Source organism: Cercospora beticola, chromosome 9 (assembly GCF_033473495.1).
Source record: "Cercospora beticola chromosome 9, complete sequence".
Classification (NCBI taxonomy): Eukaryota; Fungi; Ascomycota; class Dothideomycetes; order Mycosphaerellales; family Mycosphaerellaceae; genus Cercospora; species Cercospora beticola.
This window is the reverse complement of record NC_088943.1, coordinates 1,185,689-1,204,954: the sequence shown is the minus strand read 5'-3', so window position 1 is coordinate 1,204,954 and position 19,266 is coordinate 1,185,689. Positions and strand designations below refer to the sequence as shown.

Below are 19,266 nucleotides of genomic sequence, written 5' to 3'. Positions count from 1 at the left end.
AGTCCGACAGTCTTGGCAAACCCTTTCTTTCACATGCGCATTCTGTATTGTGCTCTGCTGCCAGCTGACGTCGCTTCCAGCTCCACTGCCCCCAAGCTGCCCGTGGTCGTGCGTGCAGACGCCCCCTCTTCAACCACATCTCACCACTCCGCGACCTACATATATATCATTCTTCCTTCCTTTGTCACTATTCTTCCATTCCCGACTCGAGCTCAGACCATCCCGCCGGAAAGTCAAACTTTGTTCCGACGCCAATCCCGCTGCGCGCGTGCTCACTTGTTACCTCGCTCCCGTGACTCTCACGTTCTGAGCATGTCGCATCCCGCACCACACGTCGACACCGACGATGCTTTCCCGCTGAAGCCGCAACCTCGCAACCGCCGTGCCTTCGAGCTCCCCACACCTGACTCCGAGCCGACAACACCGACCGAAGCAAATTCGCCTACCAATCTCAGTATGAGCGACGCAAATGGGACACAGAAGGACGCGAAGAGCGAGGCGCCGTCACGGAATCGCTCGTTTCTGAACTTGACCACGAGCACGCTTTTTGGCATTTACCAAGACACTGGGTTCGATACGGCATCACAGCAGCCGACCCCTTGGGGAACCGGAGCACAAACTCCAGCTGAAAGCCGAGCTGCCTCGATCGACTGGGCGCGTCAAGCACTGCCATCGGATGCTTTCGAGCGAAGGACGACGAACGGCAATACGATCAGACGGAAGAGCTTTAACCCTGAGCTACAAAAACGGCACATTCGTCCTGCTACGGGCGTGGCGAGTTATCTGCGGACATTGGGTAGAGCAACAGCTTTGTTCGGCGTTGGAACTCTATACGGCCTCTTGATCAGTCATCTCCACGACAAACAACAGCTCGCACCTGTGAAGGTGAACTTGGACCGGGAAAAGTGGTCGTACCTGGCGACATGGGGATGCATTGCTGTTGTGCTGGGCGAGGCTCTGCCATATGTTGATTCGCTCTGGGATTCAGACGAGGATGCGCTCGAGGATGAAGACGTGAACAGCCGGCAACGACATCGGCCTCGCCAGGACTGGATGGACATTGTTCGAAGCATCGGCGCATTTGTCGGGATAGCATTCGCGATTCGCAAATTGCCATGGCAGAGCACACTACAACTGAGCTTGACGCTCGCACTCGCAAATCCTGCCGTCTGGTACTTCATTGATGGCTCTCCACTGGGCTTCATCCTTAGCGCTTTCGTGTCTATCATGGGAACAGCATTATTACTTGTTGCGAATCCTGCTTTGATTCCACCTCCAAATCCGGCGCAGGTGATTCAGGAGCAGATTGGGAGACATACTGGAAGCGGTATCGTGAATGGCAGTCTGCATGTTTTGCGAGACGAGGACTATATTTTGGGAATTTTCAGTCAAGAAAGCGTAGGCGTTGCGACGTGGATCGCGAGTGTCTTATTTGTGAGCGCAGTGTGCTTTGGTAATATTGGGAGGAGACTTAAGGGGAGTGACAGAAATTGAAAGGTCTTTCGATAGATCATGTTCATAATTGGTATGTAGGCAGCTTCAACAAGCAGTCGATTGGGAAATCTTCCGAAGCAGACACAAAAGTCCGGCAAACTATGGGATACAAGGGACAAACTTATTGCGAATTCCATGTCGGTGAGTTTGAAAGTGTTCGAGCTTTATTGAACCAGCAATTTCACAATGTCACTAATAATCTTCGCGCAAGCGGTAGCTGTCAACTTACCAGTTTATGTCGCCGTGGAAGACTCGCTCGTACACGCGCTCTCCCTGATGCGCCAAATCCTCGGCGAGGTCTTGCAGGTAGCGCTGAATCGGGTCAAACACCATCTCGCGATTCTCCTGGTGTGCGGCTTGTATATCCAAGAACGCGTCGGAAACCTCGGCCATACGCTCGAAGCAGCCCTTGAGCAGATTGTCACGAAGTCTCTCGTAAGTCGCAGTCGTGCGATCGAGCTCCTTAGTGATCGTAATGCCGAGCATGCACACCATTGCGATGAAGTCCTTCTCAGTCGCTTGCGAGTTTTGCAGGGCGGCTGGGAGTCGCTCTCGGTAGAACTTGTTGGCGCTGACTAGAAGGTGGTCGATTAGCAGCCATGCTTTGACGTATGCCCGTCTTGGCGCATCCGTCTCAATAGGCATGTCGCGGTCGAGGGAGGTTCGGCGGAATCTGCCAATTTCATCTTCAACGTCTAGGTGTCCTAACTTGAAGAAGGCGGTCGAGCGAGGGCTAACTTTCACCAGATCTGCTGACCTGTGGCGAAGGAGATAGATTGGTTCATGTCCCTCGCGGTGATCCTCAATTGTGACGTTGACGCCGAAGAAGGGAGGTTGGGTTGGTACGTTCTCATCATCGTCGACACTCCACGCAGAGTCTACACTTTGGTTGTCAGAGTCATCGCGGATAAAGCCAAGGTTGCCACGGTTCCTGTTCAAGGAGCCAAATTCGTGGTCAATGCCGGCGTTGCCGAAGTTGTCGTTGAGAGGGCTAGCGAGGAGGAAGGTATCGTCGGAGAAGTCAGAGTCATCATCGTAGGGAAGACCAGCATTGTTGTTGCGTAGGTGAACGATGGGTAAGTCATCGTCGGAGGAGTCAGAATCGTAGATGTCATCGCGGTCAACAGCATCGAGAAATAGTTCCAGATTATTCCAATGTGCCGGGCAAGTGGGGCATTTATTTGCCCCCGTTTCGAGCCAGGTCATGAAACAATCTCGACAGTACGTTACCCGACACTCGCATCCAGTGGTCGTCACGGGGTCAACTGCTGGGTCTTGACAGATCATGCAGTCTGCCGTTGTGGTTTGTGGCACCAGGCCAAGGGGTGTGTAGAATTCCGTTTCAGCTGGCATTTTGTGCTCTGACTTTCTCTTTTTCTGGTTCTGGGAAGGAAACTGGAATCAAATGGCGAGTTTGTGGCTTATATCTGCGATGTATGAATGCAGAGACAATAGCCGCTGCTACTTTTGGTCATTGTGGCTCCCTTTGATACCCTTAGTCTACTGCTCAACAAAGCCGCTGGAAGGACTGGGACAGACCATTGTGAGAAGACCTCAAAGGACGAATGCTTTGATCGAGGATCAGAGTCAATTGTGTGCGGTGAGGGTCGGGAAGTGGTAGCCAGTCTACGAGCGAAATGCTTCGCCGCTTCTGTTCCAAGACGGTGTTGGAGACGGTGATGACCACGGCCCATCCATTTTGAGAGTGCTTTGGGATACAGCAGATAGGCCAGCAACTAAGGGTAGATAAAGTCATCGTGGTGCAAATTGTGGTGCGAGAGATGCCTCCAAGGCATGGTCTCTAAGCTCCAATTGTCTCCCTTTCAGACTGCACCTGCGAAGGACACAGGAAGGCACCCGACCTTATTTAACGGGTTGACGTAAGCATTCGGAGCGGAAGAAGGTAAATCCGAGGACCCTGCAGGAGCAGATTGCGCCGCACCCACATCAATCCATTCCCCAACGTCGACATTGAGGTGCTCTATATTTCTTTGAACGATAAACGGCCTAAGTTTCGATACATCGGCCAACATTTCCTTCATTCTTGATCAGATGTACTTCACTCCCGATACTCCGTCTGCCTTTCTCAGCTCTCCAGATCAAAGGCAGTAGACTACGAGTGGCACGCACTGCTCGATAAGGACAACACTCCACCCGCACAAGCCCGCACAGTCTTCTCTCTACCGTGCCCAATGACTTTTCCGGTTGCAAGAGTCCGCGATTCTTTACAAGCTACGCAATGTCTTTGCCGGCAAAGATCACCTAAACACCTTGTCCGCGCGTGCAGTGGAGTGTTCCAGCGTTGGTACGGGAGCGTCTCGTTCTCGGTGTCTCGACCATGATTTCTAGAGTATCGTATCGATCTGACAAGCTCTCGTGTTGATGCACAATTGTGAATCAAGCTTTATGGATCATATGGATAATGTAAGATCTGCGGCACGGCACGGCTCATCGTGTTCACATTACATCGCAGTCAGAAGTCAGAACCTTGGCAATGCCCTAATGCACATACATAGATTCACGTTTCGAGTACGACGAGTACAGGGTGGGACCAAGCAGACAAGCCGCTAGAAAGGACTGCAAAACAGAATACGAGTTCTACGAAACGCGAAGGGCATCAGAGTACCTGACTACATAAATGCTGCACTTCGCTGATTTGCAATGCATATTCTAACCATCACTGCACGTTGATTCGCATCGAGACAATTTCGAGAAGTCCTACCGAGCGAAGGACTTAAAGATGCAGCTTTCGTTCCTTGCGCTCATCACCTGCATGGTATTTGCTGCCACTGGATCAGCCCGCGGGATTTTCTGCTCCGCACACGACGACTACAGCGACTGTGACGCACATAGAAGCTTGAAAGGGTTTACCCAATCAAGCTGTTCGTGGTGTGGCGGTATATACGACACCACGAAGGACCTCTATTGCGAGGCGACAATAGAACAGGCTCTGTGCTTTGCAAAACGCTGCGATGATATCTTTAAAAAGCATTGCTGGGAACCAATACCACCCCCGTCGGTAAGTGCTATGGCAAGATGGATTGATTCGTTACTTGCAGCTTGTTGATGCTTCTCAGGCCAAATTCAGGGCGAAGTCCTCAGTCGGTTCGTGAGTCGATCGGGGTTTAATTTGAATGACTTGGGTCTCTGAGGAGAGTGTATGAGAGACGTTGTTCTACCGCCCTCGCGAAAAACCAGATATAGATAAACCGCTCGTGTTATCGACTTCTGTACAAGCTATGAGTGTTGTATTGACTCATTGCACCTGGCTCAAACAACATATACTGATGAGACCTGCGGAGAGAGAAGTATGCTCGGCGCTCATGAGGCTTGAGTGGTGAGCAGAGTTGCACAGACAGGCACAAGAGCTGAGAGACTTGGACGATGAACACTCAAAGAGCATCAAACCTTTTATCTCCATGTCAGACTGCACCTTCCGAAGCTGGGTTGTGTCGAATAGAAAGAACAAAGTAGGTAGGTACTTCTGCGGAGTACTGGAAGGAGAAAGCAAGCCGAAAAATGACCTACCTGCAGCGTATCACTCCGCAAAGCTACAGTCTGCATCAGATATAGCTTTTGTCAATGCGAGAAGTATGCTGACTGGTGCACGAAAGGGCAGGCGTCAGAATTTGAGGCTAGGCCAAAAGTCGTGAAATTGGTCCTTGCTTTCCGTATAGTACGATTTTTGCAGTCACATTCTTTGTCCGTCAACAACAACGCAATGAACACCAAGGCATCTCGGCTACATTGAAGAGTTTGGACACAAGTCATCAACGCAAAGCCCAGCATTGAAGAGCTTCCGCACAGACAACGAGTCGGATCGACGACGTGATCCGCGACCATGACTTCGCTTGGAAGGCTCATCAAATACCAGTTTCTCGATACTGAGAACGTGGATCCGCTCCTTATGAAACCAACAACGTAGTGTGTAGGCCACGATCCTGAGCCTTGTCGAGGCGATGCGGTCACACAACAAAGATCAGACATTTGGACCTCGAAACTGTTCTTGGAGAAATGATGGGATACCTCCAAACGTGCAGTGGATGGGCCTGCTCGTACGCAATGACAAGCTTCGGGCAAGAATGAAAGTACTGATCTCTTGAGCGAGCTCGCCGCACCAAGTTTGGAGCGTACTGTACGCTGAAGACTCTAATCAAAAAGTTCTAACCTCCAGTTTCCATCTGGCTGTAGAGTGCCCGAATTGATCCGCAGGATATGGTAAGCGCATGTGTGCTAGCGTACTGCACTCTGTGCTCACTCCAAGGCGCCGAAATGCGTGCAATGCATTCGGAACAGGTGAGCATGCACAGAGCTCATCAATGCACAGCAGTCGTTATCGAAGCTTATCAGAGAGCATGCTCGGGAACACGACACCGACGTTCCGACTCTCACGGCGTTGGTATACTCGGAATGAATCGAGTTTCGACTAGGATGAGCTAGCATTGAAGGGCTCGGTATATATCGATGGATCAGCACACGTTGCGGGGTTTTCTTGCACGTCAATTGGCATCGACCTGGACCGGAAATTCGACTGAACAGCATCAAGTTTTGACACAATGGAAGAGTGGCGCCCCAGCGTCCATCAAAAGCTTCCCCAAGATCAGAGTGTGAGAGCTCTGCTTCCGGCAAACACGGGCAAACCGGCAGGCTTTTGTGTTCAAAACCCCGTGACATAGCAATGCGCCACCAACTGTGAGCGGCGGAAGTCGAGTCGTAGTCGCGCTAAGACTTTACACATCCCCGCAAAAGCTGGGGATGTTGATCTTGGATCACACCCGAGGTTTGTATATAATAATCATTAGGGCTTGCCACCAAAGCTCATCTTTGTCGCTGTCAGCAATTCATCACATCACCGGATATCGTGGGTCCGAAGGAACGCTCATTCTCTCGCCACAAGCAAAAAGCCCGCTTGCAGCATGGCCGGTAAGACAGAAGTACGAGTCGAAGTAATGATCGAAGTTCTGATCGAATGAAGCCACTCTAGCAGCTGTTGCCGGAACGGCTGCTGCGGCGGCTGCATACCTCGATGCCAAGTATCATATTCGAGCAGACCTCAGTAAAGGCAGCCTCGACCAAGCTGCCACCGATGCCCAGAACTTTATGGCCGAGAAGGCCGCGAAGAACGAAATGACAATGTATCATGCCATCAAGAATTGGGCCAAGCAAGACATTCCAGATCACCTATTTCTGGAGTACGAAAGTCGTTCTTGGACATACAAGCAGTTCTATCAAGCGGTCTCGAGGGTAGGGAACTGGCTGATGAGCGATCTTGGGATTCAGCGGGGTGAGATGATTGCTTTGAGTGGACCGAATAGCGCCGAGTACCTGATGATATGGTTTGCCATTGATGGTATTGGTGGTCAGCAAAGCTTCATCAATCACAACCTCACTGGAAAGGCTCTCTCGCATTGTGCCAAGGTATGCTCTGCCGGTCATATCCGGATGTGGCCGATGAGGTTAACATTACTTGTAGCTTTGTGGAACTCGCTATATGCTTGCGGATCGCGAGACATCCGAGCGTCTCGAGCCATGTAGAGCTGAGCTGGAAGAAGCTGGTATTACGATCGTGTACTACGACGAGGCCGTGATCAATGCACTGAGCAACGGAACGCCCATTCCTGCTAGCCGCACGGAAGGGATCATGCCTACTGATACACGTGGACTGATTTATACAAGTGGTACAACCGGCTTGCCGAAGGGTGTGATGATGACCAGTGGCAGGAGTATCAACATAGGCCGGACAATGGCGGACTACTTGCAGCTAAAACGAGGCGACAAGTTCTATACATGCCTTCCATTGTACCACGGTGCGGCTCAGGGGCTCTGCACAACACCCACGATACATGCGGGATCAGCTATGAAACTGGTAAACCTTGTAACCGATTGATGCGTGAGAAAAGTGCTAACGTAGTGAACAGGGCAAGAAATTCTCACATCGCACATTTTGGTATGTTCAAAAATAATGTCTGCGGCTTGACTTGGTATTAACGATCTCCCAGGACCGAAGTCCACGAATCTAAGGCGAACCGATTGCAGTACGTGGGCGAGCTTTGTCGATACCTCCTCAACGCCCCACCTCATCCTCTCGAAGCCGCTCATAGTGTTCATGAAGCCTGGGGCAATGGTATGAGGCCAGATGTTTGGGAGCGTTTCCGACAACGATTCAAGATTCCCCTCATTCATGAACTCTACGCTGCGACTGATGGCTTGGGAGCCACATTCAATCGAAACTACGGCGATTTCGGCAGGAATGCTATTGGAGTTAGAGGGCTTCTCTGGAATCGGGCGATGGGAGAGAAGGAAGTTCGTGTAAAGATCGATCCCGATTCTGAAGAAGTTGTGAGAGATAAAGATGGGTGGGTGGTAAGATGCGATGTCAACGAGCCGGGTGAGGTCTTCCATGCAGTGGAACCCGAGCTTGCCGAGACCGTGTTCAAGGGTTATTACAAGAATCAATCTGCTTCCGACAAGCGATGGGCACGGGATGTTTTCAAGAAGGGAGACCTGTGGTTCCGAAGCGGAGATATGATGCGGCAGGACGCAGAGGGGAGAGTATATTTCGTCGACCGGCTCGGCGACACTTTCAGGTGGAAGTCGGAGAACGTCTCGACAAACGAGGTTGCGGACGTGCTGGGTCAGTTTGAGCAGATTGCTGAGGCGAACGTTTACGGTAAGTTGATCTTCCCTCGATGCCAGGCCACGTGCTAACATTACATCCCCAGGCGTTGCCGTCCCCAACGCCGATGGCCGATGCGGATGTGCAACGGTGGTATTGAAGCAAGGGCTCATGCCAGAAAATCTGGACTGCGCTGGTTTGGGTAATTTCGTGCTTACCAAGCTCCCCAGATATGCCGTGCCGTACTTCCTGCGCGTGGCGCCTCAGCTGTCGTACACTGGCACTTTTAAGATCCAGAAAGGCCAGGCGAAAAGAGAGGGCGTGGATCTGGATCTCATCGAGAAATCTGGCAGCAAGGACAAGGTGTTTTGGCTGCCGCCCGGAGCCGAATCGTATCAGACGTACGGTAGAGAGGACTGGGGTGCGCTGAAGACAGGGAAAATAAAGATGTAGAGCTCAGCAATACTAGACGCCTTTCAGCTTCATTGATACATACGACTTCTGCCCCTCGGACGAACTCTGGACGCGGAAATTGCAACTGCACGTGCCATCGCGTCGAAGCGTTACTGCCTTGCGACGCGTCAAAAACGTGTTTCTTTCCACTGCACGACTTGGTCATTGACCACGTCATACACGAAGTGCGAACAAGGAACTTATCGGCATTCTGGTCACACGACAATACTGTGAGCTCGGCAAGACAGAACAACGCCAACCATCTCGCGAAACGATAGATTCGTCGCGTCCTGCCCAGAATTTCTCTTCTGCGACCCTTCAGCTGCAATGATTTGACTGCAACATGAGAACAACCTGCCCGAGCACGTGGCGATGATGCATATCCGCCCGTAGCAGAGCCTTATTTTAACGAAGATGCAGGGCTGCCGTAATGACCAGCTGAGAAGAACTTCATCGACTGCTTGTCCGGGGCATTGCGAGACTGGAGCTTCCAAGTAATGATACTGCGACTATGAACGCGCAGATCGAGCCAGGTGAGATGTTGCAAATTTGCAACTCCCGCGTGTCGACGATCGCCTTCAAACAGCACAAGCATCACATGTACAGTGATGCGACAGATCTGCGTCCTGCACTTTGCACGCAGAGCGCTTTGCGATCACTACCGCAACCACTGGTAATTCTATTCACAGTCTCTCAATGGCCTACTGTGTTCGGCGATAATAAAGGTGTAACGATGGCAGCCAGAAGCAGTAGTAAGCAAAGCAACACGTCAAGGCTTGCGTCAACACAGATCCGGCCTCCGATTATTTTCCGCCGGACGAGCACGCTCACCGAACTTGGCAGCATGATGAAATGTAGACCGGATACCAGCATGATTTGGAGTATCATCTCCTGCGTGAAAAGTGCCCTTGGTGCGTCATTAATGATTGTAGCAGCAACGGCTTCGTGCGACCCTCAGATGGCAGGACAGCTGTGAACGAGCACCCAGCCACGATCGATACCTCCAGCCTCCCAAAAGGGTCTCACAATCAGCAAAGTGAGACGGAAAATTGTGGCGAGATCCTTGTTGAGCTGGATCACAAAGGCGCCTGTTCCTAGCCTTGGCTACGTCAATTGCCGAAAATAGGAATTCTGCATTCCGCATCGCACAGTCAGATCCAGCCACTCCGTCTGCGTTGTCCGACCAGCCATCAAAAAATGGAACGGACGTATGCTGGATCAGCTGCATGGCGCCGGGCGGGTCCAGCCTCGCGCGATTTTCTGCACCAATTGATGGCTGATTTGATGGGAATCGATGGCGAGTGGTACCTGGATGCCAGGGTGTGCTGCTGAAACAGCTTGCGCGTCTCGTCGACAAACGGACAAGGGAGGCTGTGTGCGCATGCGCGCATGCTCCTGTCACGACAACGGGTTGCAATCATCCAGCGACGATAAAAGAAGCATCTTCTGGAAGCGACCTTTCTTCTCAGCACGCAAACTCTCTCCATCACGACAACAACACCCGAGACACTACCAATCTTCCAAACTCACTCTTTTCGATAACAACGACTTCGATCACTTCAACCGACCAATCACAAACGAAACTTTACAGCCACAATGCAGTTCACTACCATCCTCGCCTCGGCTCTTGCTGTCACTGTCGCTGCTGCTCTGCCACAAACCACCCAAGAAAACACCGAGAACTCGCCAGTATCCTACGGCAGTGGCAGTGACAGCGACTCTTCTGCCACATCTCCAAGCACTGGTTCTGGCTCTGGAAGCTACAGCCCCAGCCCATACGGCGGAGACAACACCACATCACCTTCTCCAATCTATCCGATCACCAACGGCACCTCGCCAAGCGGCGGAGCGTTGCCAACCGGTACTGGCTCTGCTTCTTCTCCAACCGGATCTGCTGGCTTCGTTGCATCCACTGGTGGCGCGAGCAGGTCATTCGGTAGCTCCGCTGCCATGGGTCTCGTCTTCGTTGGCGGTGTTGCACTCGTAAGTTAATGTCACTTCACTATCCCTCATCAAACTATAGTTCCTAATCATATATCACAGGCTCTTTAAGCGTAGACTCGACGCTTCATATCTGAGACTGTTTGAATCTGCAGCATAGCGACGGGTTTTGATATTGGCGTTCAATTGGTCATTCGGAAGGAATTAATGCAGCGAACGATTACATGGCGAAAGCGTCGCAGAATAGAGCTACACATCAGATGATCTGTGGCACCACGCATTGTACGAGGGAGGAAAACGAAAAAGGAGCTAGATTTCCAGGGCAGACGCCCAACGGTAGGATGAATAGAGAGGACCACGACTGCCTCTCTACACGACGAGGACAGACAATTGAGAATTGAATACAACACATGTCGTAGAACCATCGATCATCGTCAATTCAACCTCGATGCACTGAATAGACTTCATCCCTTTCTTTGATAATGTCTCGTGCTCCCCGACATGCCTTGCTCCCGTCGGCATTCCACACTCCTTCCGATCATTCGATAGACTTTCGCTCCGCGAACCTGTCTGACGGGATTTGGGTTTGATGCAAACAGCTGTTCAAAACAAGAGTCTGTATACTCGGGGCTCTTGGAGCAACAGAAGTGATCAACGCTATCGAATTGAACCAAGAGGTAAATCCAACCACTTGCATGTTTTCACAGCCATCTTCGGCCATCACTGCCTTGAGAAGCTGTCCACATTGACCTCTAGTGGATCAATAGCAGGAAGTCGACCCGCCAACTGAGTTTTGGCAACGATTTCAAGCCTAAAGCTTCGCACAACCAAGAAACACGTTCGCAAGATTTTGAGTCTTGGAAAGAAAAATGCCCACGCGATCGGATGATGATCATTCACGACTCATGCGACCATGCAACGTCCGGAAACTCAACAGCGAATTCCCGATTCGGTTCTTCTGCGACGATCAGAAATACCTTCTCATCATCCAGCAGTTCTCCTCCTAGGAAAATTTCCACTGTAAACCCTTCTTCAACCCTCCCTGCCCTATGAACTCCGCCATCTTCGATCTTTATATGATAGGCACAGATTCCCCTCCACATAATAAAATCAAAAATCTTGCTCCCGCATTCTCTTCCTCAAAAATAAACTCAACCCGTGTCTCAAACAAGCCTCCCCCAAACAACCAAAAAGATCTCGATCACGTAGGCAAAGTAGGTTGTTCCGCCGACAGGCCCAATCAACAACGCCCAGCCGCGCCGAGACCATCAACCATCAACCACATTATAACGGGAAAGACTATAGTGAATCTCTCGATTCGATTGACCTCACACTCTTCCCTCCCTCTTTTTTCTTCCCCAGCCAAGCAATAAAGTCTAAGCTTCACAAGCTGCCCATGCCACGGTTTGCACTCATAGCATAAAATTTCAAAACAATAGAACGCGATCGCTATTGCCATTGTTGCTGCGCCCTTTCGATGCACCGGTAAACGCTTTTGCCGTTAACTCGGACGTTGAAACGGTCTTTGCTCCTATTTGCTCAATCGAGTGACATACTACACAACTTTCTTCTCCTTTCCGGTACAAATATATATACCAGGCTCTCAGTTCCTGCAATTTTGTTCTGCTGTTTCTCGGTTGTTCAATCACAAACACATTTGGTTACATATCTCTGGTCCAGACTGTCGAGACCTTTGCACTCGGCGACAACCAACGATCTGGAATCAAGAGAAGAAGAGTCCAGGACACAGGACCTTGACACATTGTGTGATACACGAGAAAAATATTGGTTTCGAAGAAGAACAGCATCAAACAAGTATGGCATTCGCAAACTCCCGACTCCTCGCTATCTATCCCGTGCCGCCACCACGTCTTCGACCAAGACCCAGTCCAGAGCTGTGTGTCTTCGAAAGTGGTAGCAACAGCCCCACAGCCAGTCAAAGGCCCTCATCACCGATTGCAAAAACGCTCATGTTAAACGAAACCGCCAAAGCCCGTTCGTACCGTCGACCGCAACGGCCATGCCTTCGAGCACGGAGTGCTACAATGTACTAAAGCCGAACGCCTTTGACCAGTAGCCACAATGCAACAGGCACCACAACATTGTCGTTGGCACCGGTCAGGACAGCCTCCATGAAACTCGCCGCACAGCCGCAGAAGATGGCTTTGAAGATGGCAAATGTCCACTCCCAGAACCAAGTCCATGTAAAAGGAGATGTCCAGCTTAAAGCGACTCTGTCGGGATAGGAATTACCGTTCCATCCTCCGAAGACTTGCCATGCGCGAGCTATGAGGAGACCAACAGCGACTGCGAATGCCATAGCGGCTGAGCCTTCCAAACTCTTGCCACCGACCCATATCCACTTTCGTCGGCCATATCTTCGGCCGATAAGAGATGCTGCAGCATCTCCCATACCGACACAGACAACGCCTGCAATCATGGCAGTCTCTCGTCGGTTGTCTTTGAGCTCCCATCCTTCCCATGGCGCTTGCCCATCGCGAGCGAGACTTGCAAGACTGAACCACAGAGGTACAGCGCAGCCGATCAACAGGAAGATGTGCGAGACAACGACAGGTCCTCGGAGATCTCTGCCATCGACGTAAGGAGCCACAAAGCGGGAAATTGCGTTGCCGAGAGGAGGTACTTGGCCTGCGCGGATGACTTCGAGTAACAGGAAGACCGCCAAAACCAGTGCAAGCGTGAGACTGCAGAAGCAAGGGTCGACGTATGTGGCAGGTACCAGCATAGCTACCATCACTCCATGAAAGACTTTCCGTCGTGTATCGACCTCGACGAACGCAGTCAAGGTGAACACTGTCAGCAGGCCAGCCGCGAGGACGGCAAGCCAGTAGACGATGATGAGGAGGCGGACATTGGCTTGACCTAGGTCCAGTCGAATGAGGTCGATGTGAAGAGGAATGCTGAGAGGGATAGAAGACCAGTCGGTGCTGTTGGCTGGAGGCAGTGGGATCCACCAGGTGTCTAGTCCGAGGTCCAAGATCGTGTTTTGAACAAGGGGAATTTGACCAAAGAGGTAGCTGATCGCCCAGCCTACCGGCTCGTTCCTGTACAGGGCTTTTCTACTAATGTACGAGCTGACTGGTATGAAGACAATAACCAGGATAGTCGCGTAAACAAAAGCTGCATAAAGCCATTTTCGGCGGTTTGCTTGTTCAGGTGTGAGCTGCAGATACCACGCAATGTGTCTCGCTCTGCTCTTGCCACGCTTCGTGCTGACTGTTCGCGACAGAGATTCAGGTGGCTGACGTGGGGGAAGGGTGTTGCGCCTGGCATAGCGCCGGGATTCCGCATCGCTGTTCAATAAAGAGTTGTGCTGATGGGCTTCTGTTGCCGAGTCCGATCCAAGAATGCCTGCGCTGAATGAGTGCAGGACCGAGTGGGAGCCATTCAGCTTGGACTTGGCGTCCAATAGCCTACGCTTAATAGACCTGGTCGGCTCGTCGTCGTCAGCGTCGCTCTCTACGATGCCGGGGCCATGGAAGGCATTCGTAGCGCGCTGCACATTGATGAGGTCTGTGACAGCATCGACAAGCGATTTGCGCTCCTGAGCTGTGTGGCCATCTCTTCGCAGTTTCCAGCGCGGGATTCGTGCCAATGTAAGATTCCAGTGCAACACCCCTCCACACGACACGAAAAGCATAACGCCTCCAAGCCAGAGGCAAGCTTTCAGTATAACGATCTGTACTGATGAGGCGAGTAATAGCAGATTGATTAAAACGGTAGACAGTAGGTGGACCTCGGAGACCAATAGACTTGTCGTAGTCAGATATTGTAGTGGCTGCAGAAGCGCATGATGAAGCGGATACAGGGTGACGAGTGCCTCACGAGACAGACCACCAGGCGTCTTCAGTGCATAAGGCAGAGCCGGGTTCTGCCTCGAGAACAACGTGATGTTTTCTGACACCACCAGAGGTATGATAGCCAATAGCCAGTGCATGGAATTGAAACGCCCCAGCCGACTGGATCGTGGAAACAGCCGCTGTGGTAACGAAGCCAGTCCGAGGATGATATTAGGCAGCACAACTGCTGGGTTGGCTGGTGCCACAGACAGAGCGACCATGATAGGTAGTAGTGGCGGATAGAGTACAGTCGCTGGGTCGAATGAGGCCGGAACTCGGAATCTCTGCCAGATACTGGTCGGCGCAGCTGCTGTGTCGATGATAGACAATTTGACCGGATACACCAGAATCAGAGCGATGATGGTAACCACTTGGCTTAGCAGTTCATATCGCCATTTCCATGCAATTGTCGCAACGCCTTGTCCGCAAAGCACACACACTAGGATGACAGCCATGAGTGCCACCTCTGAAGTGCGTCTCGCAAATTCTGCATATCGCCTCTTTTGCAATTTCTCATGCTCTTCGCGCTCTTTTTCTGCCGTGATTCCATCAAGCTGTTGTTTCTGAAAATAGCCTGAGAGCTCCCGTTCACGCTCGTCAAGCTGGTTGGGTGTAAGAAGTGCATCTTCGTCCTGCTCTCCGGTCTTGAGTCCTTTCCTGGGTCGTAAAGTGCTCGGGGGTAATGCTCTAACAAATGATGGCCGCTCATCGTCGGCTTCTGTGCCGCTCTCGCTGCTCATGATCGACGCTGGTTCGCTCTGTTGCTGCCATTCTGCGCTCTCTGTGCTGTGGTCCTCTTCCTGCTCGGTCGCGTCGCCGGCTCCTGATTGGTAGCGCGCATACTTGCGACCTTGCCATTCCTCAAGCTGGTCGTGGTGATAGGGTCTGGGAGTGCGGGTGCCGGTCCTGAGGCCCTCAGCCTCGTCTGCAGTCAAGGCGCATGCATTGGGTGCATCCAGGGCTGCCTCGGATGACTTGCGGACATTGTCGCTGTTCATGTCGGAGCGCACATGGAGCGCGTGTTACAGTCGGGTGGGAGACATGTGGCAGGCAGCGAAGTGTCCATAGTGGCCCGTTTTCTGGTGGGACACGCATGCATGTGAAATACGCAGTTGGGAGACGTCAGCCCAGGGAAACAGCCGCCGCGGAGGCAAGAGGATCTCGTTCAGCTCGTCTCAGCCACGAGCCACGACCACCACCGTCCGCGCGTGCCACGCCGACGTCTGCCAATGCTGGAACAGACTCTGCAAGGAGGCATGGGTGTCCTCTTCCCTGTCACCTCCTCATCTGCGCCGACCTCACGTCAAGGACTCAAGGACACACGCACGCATTCCACGATGAGACCTTTGGAAGTTTGTGTCGCAGCCATCACGAAGCAGTAATCCAACGACAGCGGTAGAGCATCTTTGACATTTGGCAGTGCTGTTATAGAGGTACAAGAGGCTGTAGCCTCAGAAAGTATCTGCAGCGCCACAATCTTAGGGAGAGCAGAAAACATCCGCCATTCAGGCGCCTCAATTTTCTGCGCGCTCTGGGACCTATTCTGTGCCAATTGCAATTTCTCGCAGCTTTCGGAGTCCGGTGGTATCGCGATGGCAAGACCTCGGAACCGGAATAGGTTGGGTGATTGACTTCGACAATATCGCAAAGCTCGTTAGACAGCTCTACGAGTGCTGCTGACGACCAGTTCTAGCTGCTGACGATCCCAGGCCCCAGCGAAAGCAGCGAAGCAAACATCCTCATTCCACGTCAAGTGAAGCATCGGAAGTAGCTCTGCCCCAAACCACCCACCTCCCACCCCAAACCCCCTCAATACCCCCTCACCAACAACTCCGCAACCTCAGACCCATCAATTCCGTGCTGCAAAAAAAAAAAACACACACAAGTCAGCAAATCATCCCCAAAACTTCACGAACGCCTCACTTACCGACCACAAACTCCTCACCCACCCCCTCTGCTCCTCCCCCTCCCACCCCCCACAAAAAACCAACCTCCCCTTATAATACAACTGCATCCTCTTCTTCGTAATCCTCGTCTGAATCGAAACTCTCAACGCAATCTCCTGCACAGCTTCCTGGCCTGTGAAAACAAATGGGAGACGTTTGCCGTTGGCGTCTTGGACGATGAGTTGAAAAGGTCCGACGGTAGGAGGACCCGCATTGATGGAGTTCGAGTTGGAAGTGGGTTCTGGTGGGAGGTCTGGGAGCGCTTTGACAGCTTCGATCGTGTGGTGGAGAGTTGTGGTTGCGAGGTTGGTTTTGGATTGGGACCAGGGGGTGTCGAGGTTGAAGAAGCCGGATTTTATGGCTGTGATGGTTTGGCGGGTGACGGGGATGGTTATTGTGATGTTGAAGGTTTCTGGGGCGGGGGGTGCGGGTGGGTAAGACATTTTTTTTGGTTCTTCTTGTTGTTGATGTTCGGGGTGGGAATGGTGGGTTCAATGTGCGTATGGGTGGGAGATGAGAAGAAGTGGGAGCAAACAATGCGGAACTTTTTGGTTTTGTGCGCCGGCGACATCACTTCTGGGTGAATAGGTCTATTCACCAACTTGCGTCTGAGTCGCGTTGGCACATGCTGACTAGGCGCTTGTGATGCTCCAGAGTTCGGTCCCAGGGCGACATCATTCGAACTCTGCATCAACTTCGCAAGTGCCGTGAGAGTAGAGACATGGTGGTCGCCAGGCTATGAGTGTGTAAGAACGGCAGTAGCTGCACTTTGGAAAGTTGCCTGCTTCGAGAGCTGTGCAGCAAAAATGAGCATAATACCAATGGCTGTTGCTGGACATCCAAGTTGAGCGGCAGGACAGACAGTGCACTTTTTAATCAAAGGGAACAAGACTCACTTGACCACGTTCACTTTTGGGCATTGGAGTGACAAGAAACGATGAGAAGGAGCGCACAATTGTTTCAACCTTTTGCTTTCATTTCCACAAAAATTTCTTTCACATGTATGAAAATCCCATCAAACTGTAGAGGTATCATTAAGAATAGAGAAAAAGGCCATCAGCTAGCGACAACATCCAGCCTGGAATCTGGCGACAAAGAGTGTGAGATTCGTTTCGACATCCCATACATAAACATATAACCCGAACGCTCACAAGTTCAATCTTGACCCTTCAATTCACGCTCGCTTCTCTGCCTACCGCGGGAATTGCATGTGTGCGCGTTCCATTCCAGGTGAGAGAGGTGCTTCGTACGCACCAGGAATGGGCACAGCATCGTACACTTGCTCGCCGGGTGCAGCGCCGAAGTGTTCTTGTTGGTATTCTCGCGGCGCTTCGGCCATGAGCGGTGATCTCTGATCGACAGGTGGCGAAGGAGTGCGGTCTCGTGGTCGGACTTCTGTTGCCACGGGCGTGAAACCCATTTGTTGCATCTTTGGCGTCGCGCCTGTGACGCGGATCGGTGGTGCTTGGAGTCTGAATGGAGCAGGTTGTGCTATCTGGTTTGCGTCGACGTATTGCACTTCGCCTTCTTCGACTGTTATGGCGTGCTTGTAGTTGTCTTGGTTTGGTGCTCGCCAGCCGCCATCGCGAGGCGAGAACGGGGCTGGAGTGTTGGGTGCTGATTGAGAGCGGAGTTGAGCCAGGTAGAGATCGCTTCGGGCACGGTCGCGAACAGCCATGGACTTTCGTAGGCGGCGCTTGGAGTAGAAGCGGTAGAAGACGAAGCTGTAGACCATGATGGCAAGGAGCTCGACGACGATCTCAATTATGGCACAGATGAGCGACCAATTTTGCAATTTGCAGACCAGCTCGTATGAGACATCGTCTTGGAAGAGCGACTTGCGTTCATTGTTCACGCATGACCAGCCCCACATGTCCTTGTTGTTACTGTTGTTTCTCTGGGTTTGCAGGACGGCTGCACCGACGGCCCACATGACGATGCTGAAGACGAAGAAGATAACGGTGAAGGCGGTGTAGTAAACTCCAGCCTTTTCTGCCTTTCGATGTCCTCCTTTCCAGTAAGCGTAGAATATGAAGATGCAGGCTACCAGTGATATGCAGGCAATGGTCAGCAGTAGAATTTGTGGCCAGGTCTTCTGTTCAGGCGCCCATGGAGGGAGATTGTTCCTTGGAGGTATTGCTTTCGTCGCGTTGAATATCGTGAATGTGGTGGCGAGCATTGCAAGAACGATCAGTGAGCATGAGAAGTTGACGCCTCGTAGGAAGAACTTTGCTATCCGTACGCGAGTCTTGACTTTCTGTAGAATTGTTAGTCGTCAAGTATGTCGTGGTGTTCATCGCGATACTTACGATATCCTTCGCTTGCTCCTTCTCCGTGTATGCTTCCTGCTTCTCGAGTACTTGCTCCTCTTTGAATGTCGGACTGAGAATATTGCCATAGTCTCGTGGTGGAGCACCGGGAGTCTTCATTGCACTCTTGAGAGGACTCATAGGTATCGTTCGAGCGGTCATGGGCGGCTCGTAGTCGGTGTTGGGCATCTCCACAGATTCGTGCTTGTTGACATAGCCAAAGCCAACATCGGCCACTTGAGGTTGGGCCATCTCGTACTTCGTAGGTGGGTCCTTGAACGGGTTGCGACCAGTCTTGGAAGGCTCAATGGGCGAGTTGACGGCGGTTGCCTCAGCGAAGCGAGCTGTTCGGGGTGACTTCAGAGAGGGTGTCTTGATGGAGAGAGTCGTGCGTGTCGTTGCTTGCGAATCTCCAGAGGCTGACCGTTCGCGGACGGCGAATTGTACCTCCTTCTTCTGTCCGTCTGACATGCTGTCAGATTACAGATACAAGTGATAACGTGATGTGAAATGTGCTGATGCTGATGATCCTCTACGACGACGGAAAGAAACAAGAGGCCAGCTCTTTGGTTGCAAGCAACGCAAAAGGTTGAATTAGGAAGGACTGTAGTGATGTTTGGAGACCAGCTGCGAAGAGAAGAAGTACA

At 51.8% G+C, this 19,266-nt stretch overlaps 7 protein-coding genes across 7 annotated transcripts; 3 read left to right on the top strand and 4 right to left on the bottom strand.

Annotated features, from left to right (window-relative positions):
* Positions 1–312: 312 nt before the first annotated feature.
* On the top strand, positions 313–1,336 carry RHO25_012709 (uncharacterized protein; the record flags this gene model as incomplete). The annotated part of the gene is made up of 2 exons (XM_065603581.1): positions 313–1,220; positions 1,306–1,336. 2 exons carry the CDS (start codon positions 313–315, stop codon positions 1,334–1,336), a joined length of 939 nt encoding a protein of 312 aa, XP_065459653.1.
* A 52-nt stretch (positions 1,337–1,388) lies between these two features.
* RHO25_012708 (uncharacterized protein) lies at positions 1,389–2,847 on the bottom strand (the record flags this gene model as incomplete). The annotated part of the gene is made up of 2 exons (XM_023604006.2): positions 1,389–1,656; positions 1,724–2,847. 2 exons carry the CDS (start codon positions 2,845–2,847, stop codon positions 1,389–1,391), a joined length of 1,392 nt encoding a protein of 463 aa, XP_023449842.2.
* Positions 2,848–6,410: 3,563 nt separating this feature from the next.
* RHO25_012707 (uncharacterized protein) lies at positions 6,411–8,563 on the top strand (the record flags this gene model as incomplete). The annotated part of the gene is made up of 6 exons (XM_023604005.2): positions 6,411–6,417; positions 6,470–6,912; positions 6,968–7,360; positions 7,413–7,441; positions 7,494–8,164; positions 8,217–8,563. 6 exons carry the CDS (start codon positions 6,411–6,413, stop codon positions 8,561–8,563), a joined length of 1,890 nt encoding a protein of 629 aa, XP_023450030.2.
* Positions 8,564–10,159: 1,596 nt separating this feature from the next.
* RHO25_012706 (uncharacterized protein) lies at positions 10,160–10,615 on the top strand (the record flags this gene model as incomplete). The annotated part of the gene is made up of 2 exons (XM_023604004.2): positions 10,160–10,546; positions 10,607–10,615. The coding sequence occupies 2 exons, from the start codon at positions 10,160–10,162 to the stop codon at positions 10,613–10,615; spliced, it is 396 nt and encodes a 131-aa protein (XP_023450387.2).
* A 1,939-nt stretch (positions 10,616–12,554) lies between these two features.
* Positions 12,555–15,362, bottom strand: RHO25_012705 (uncharacterized protein; the record flags this gene model as incomplete). Its single annotated transcript, XM_023604003.2, has 1 exon — positions 12,555–15,362. The coding sequence occupies one exon, from the start codon at positions 15,360–15,362 to the stop codon at positions 12,555–12,557; it is 2,808 nt and encodes a 935-aa protein (XP_023450388.1).
* Positions 15,363–16,173: 811 nt separating this feature from the next.
* RHO25_012704 (uncharacterized protein) lies at positions 16,174–16,753 on the bottom strand (the record flags this gene model as incomplete). The annotated part of the gene is made up of 2 exons (XM_065603580.1): positions 16,174–16,224; positions 16,292–16,753. 2 exons carry the CDS (start codon positions 16,751–16,753, stop codon positions 16,174–16,176), a joined length of 513 nt encoding a protein of 170 aa, XP_065459652.1.
* Positions 16,754–17,502: 749 nt separating this feature from the next.
* Positions 17,503–19,090, bottom strand: RHO25_012703 (uncharacterized protein; the record flags this gene model as incomplete). Its single annotated transcript, XM_023604001.2, has 2 exons — positions 17,503–18,567; positions 18,620–19,090. 2 exons carry the CDS (start codon positions 19,088–19,090, stop codon positions 17,503–17,505), a joined length of 1,536 nt encoding a protein of 511 aa, XP_023450396.1.
* Positions 19,091–19,266: the final 176 nt, after the last annotated feature.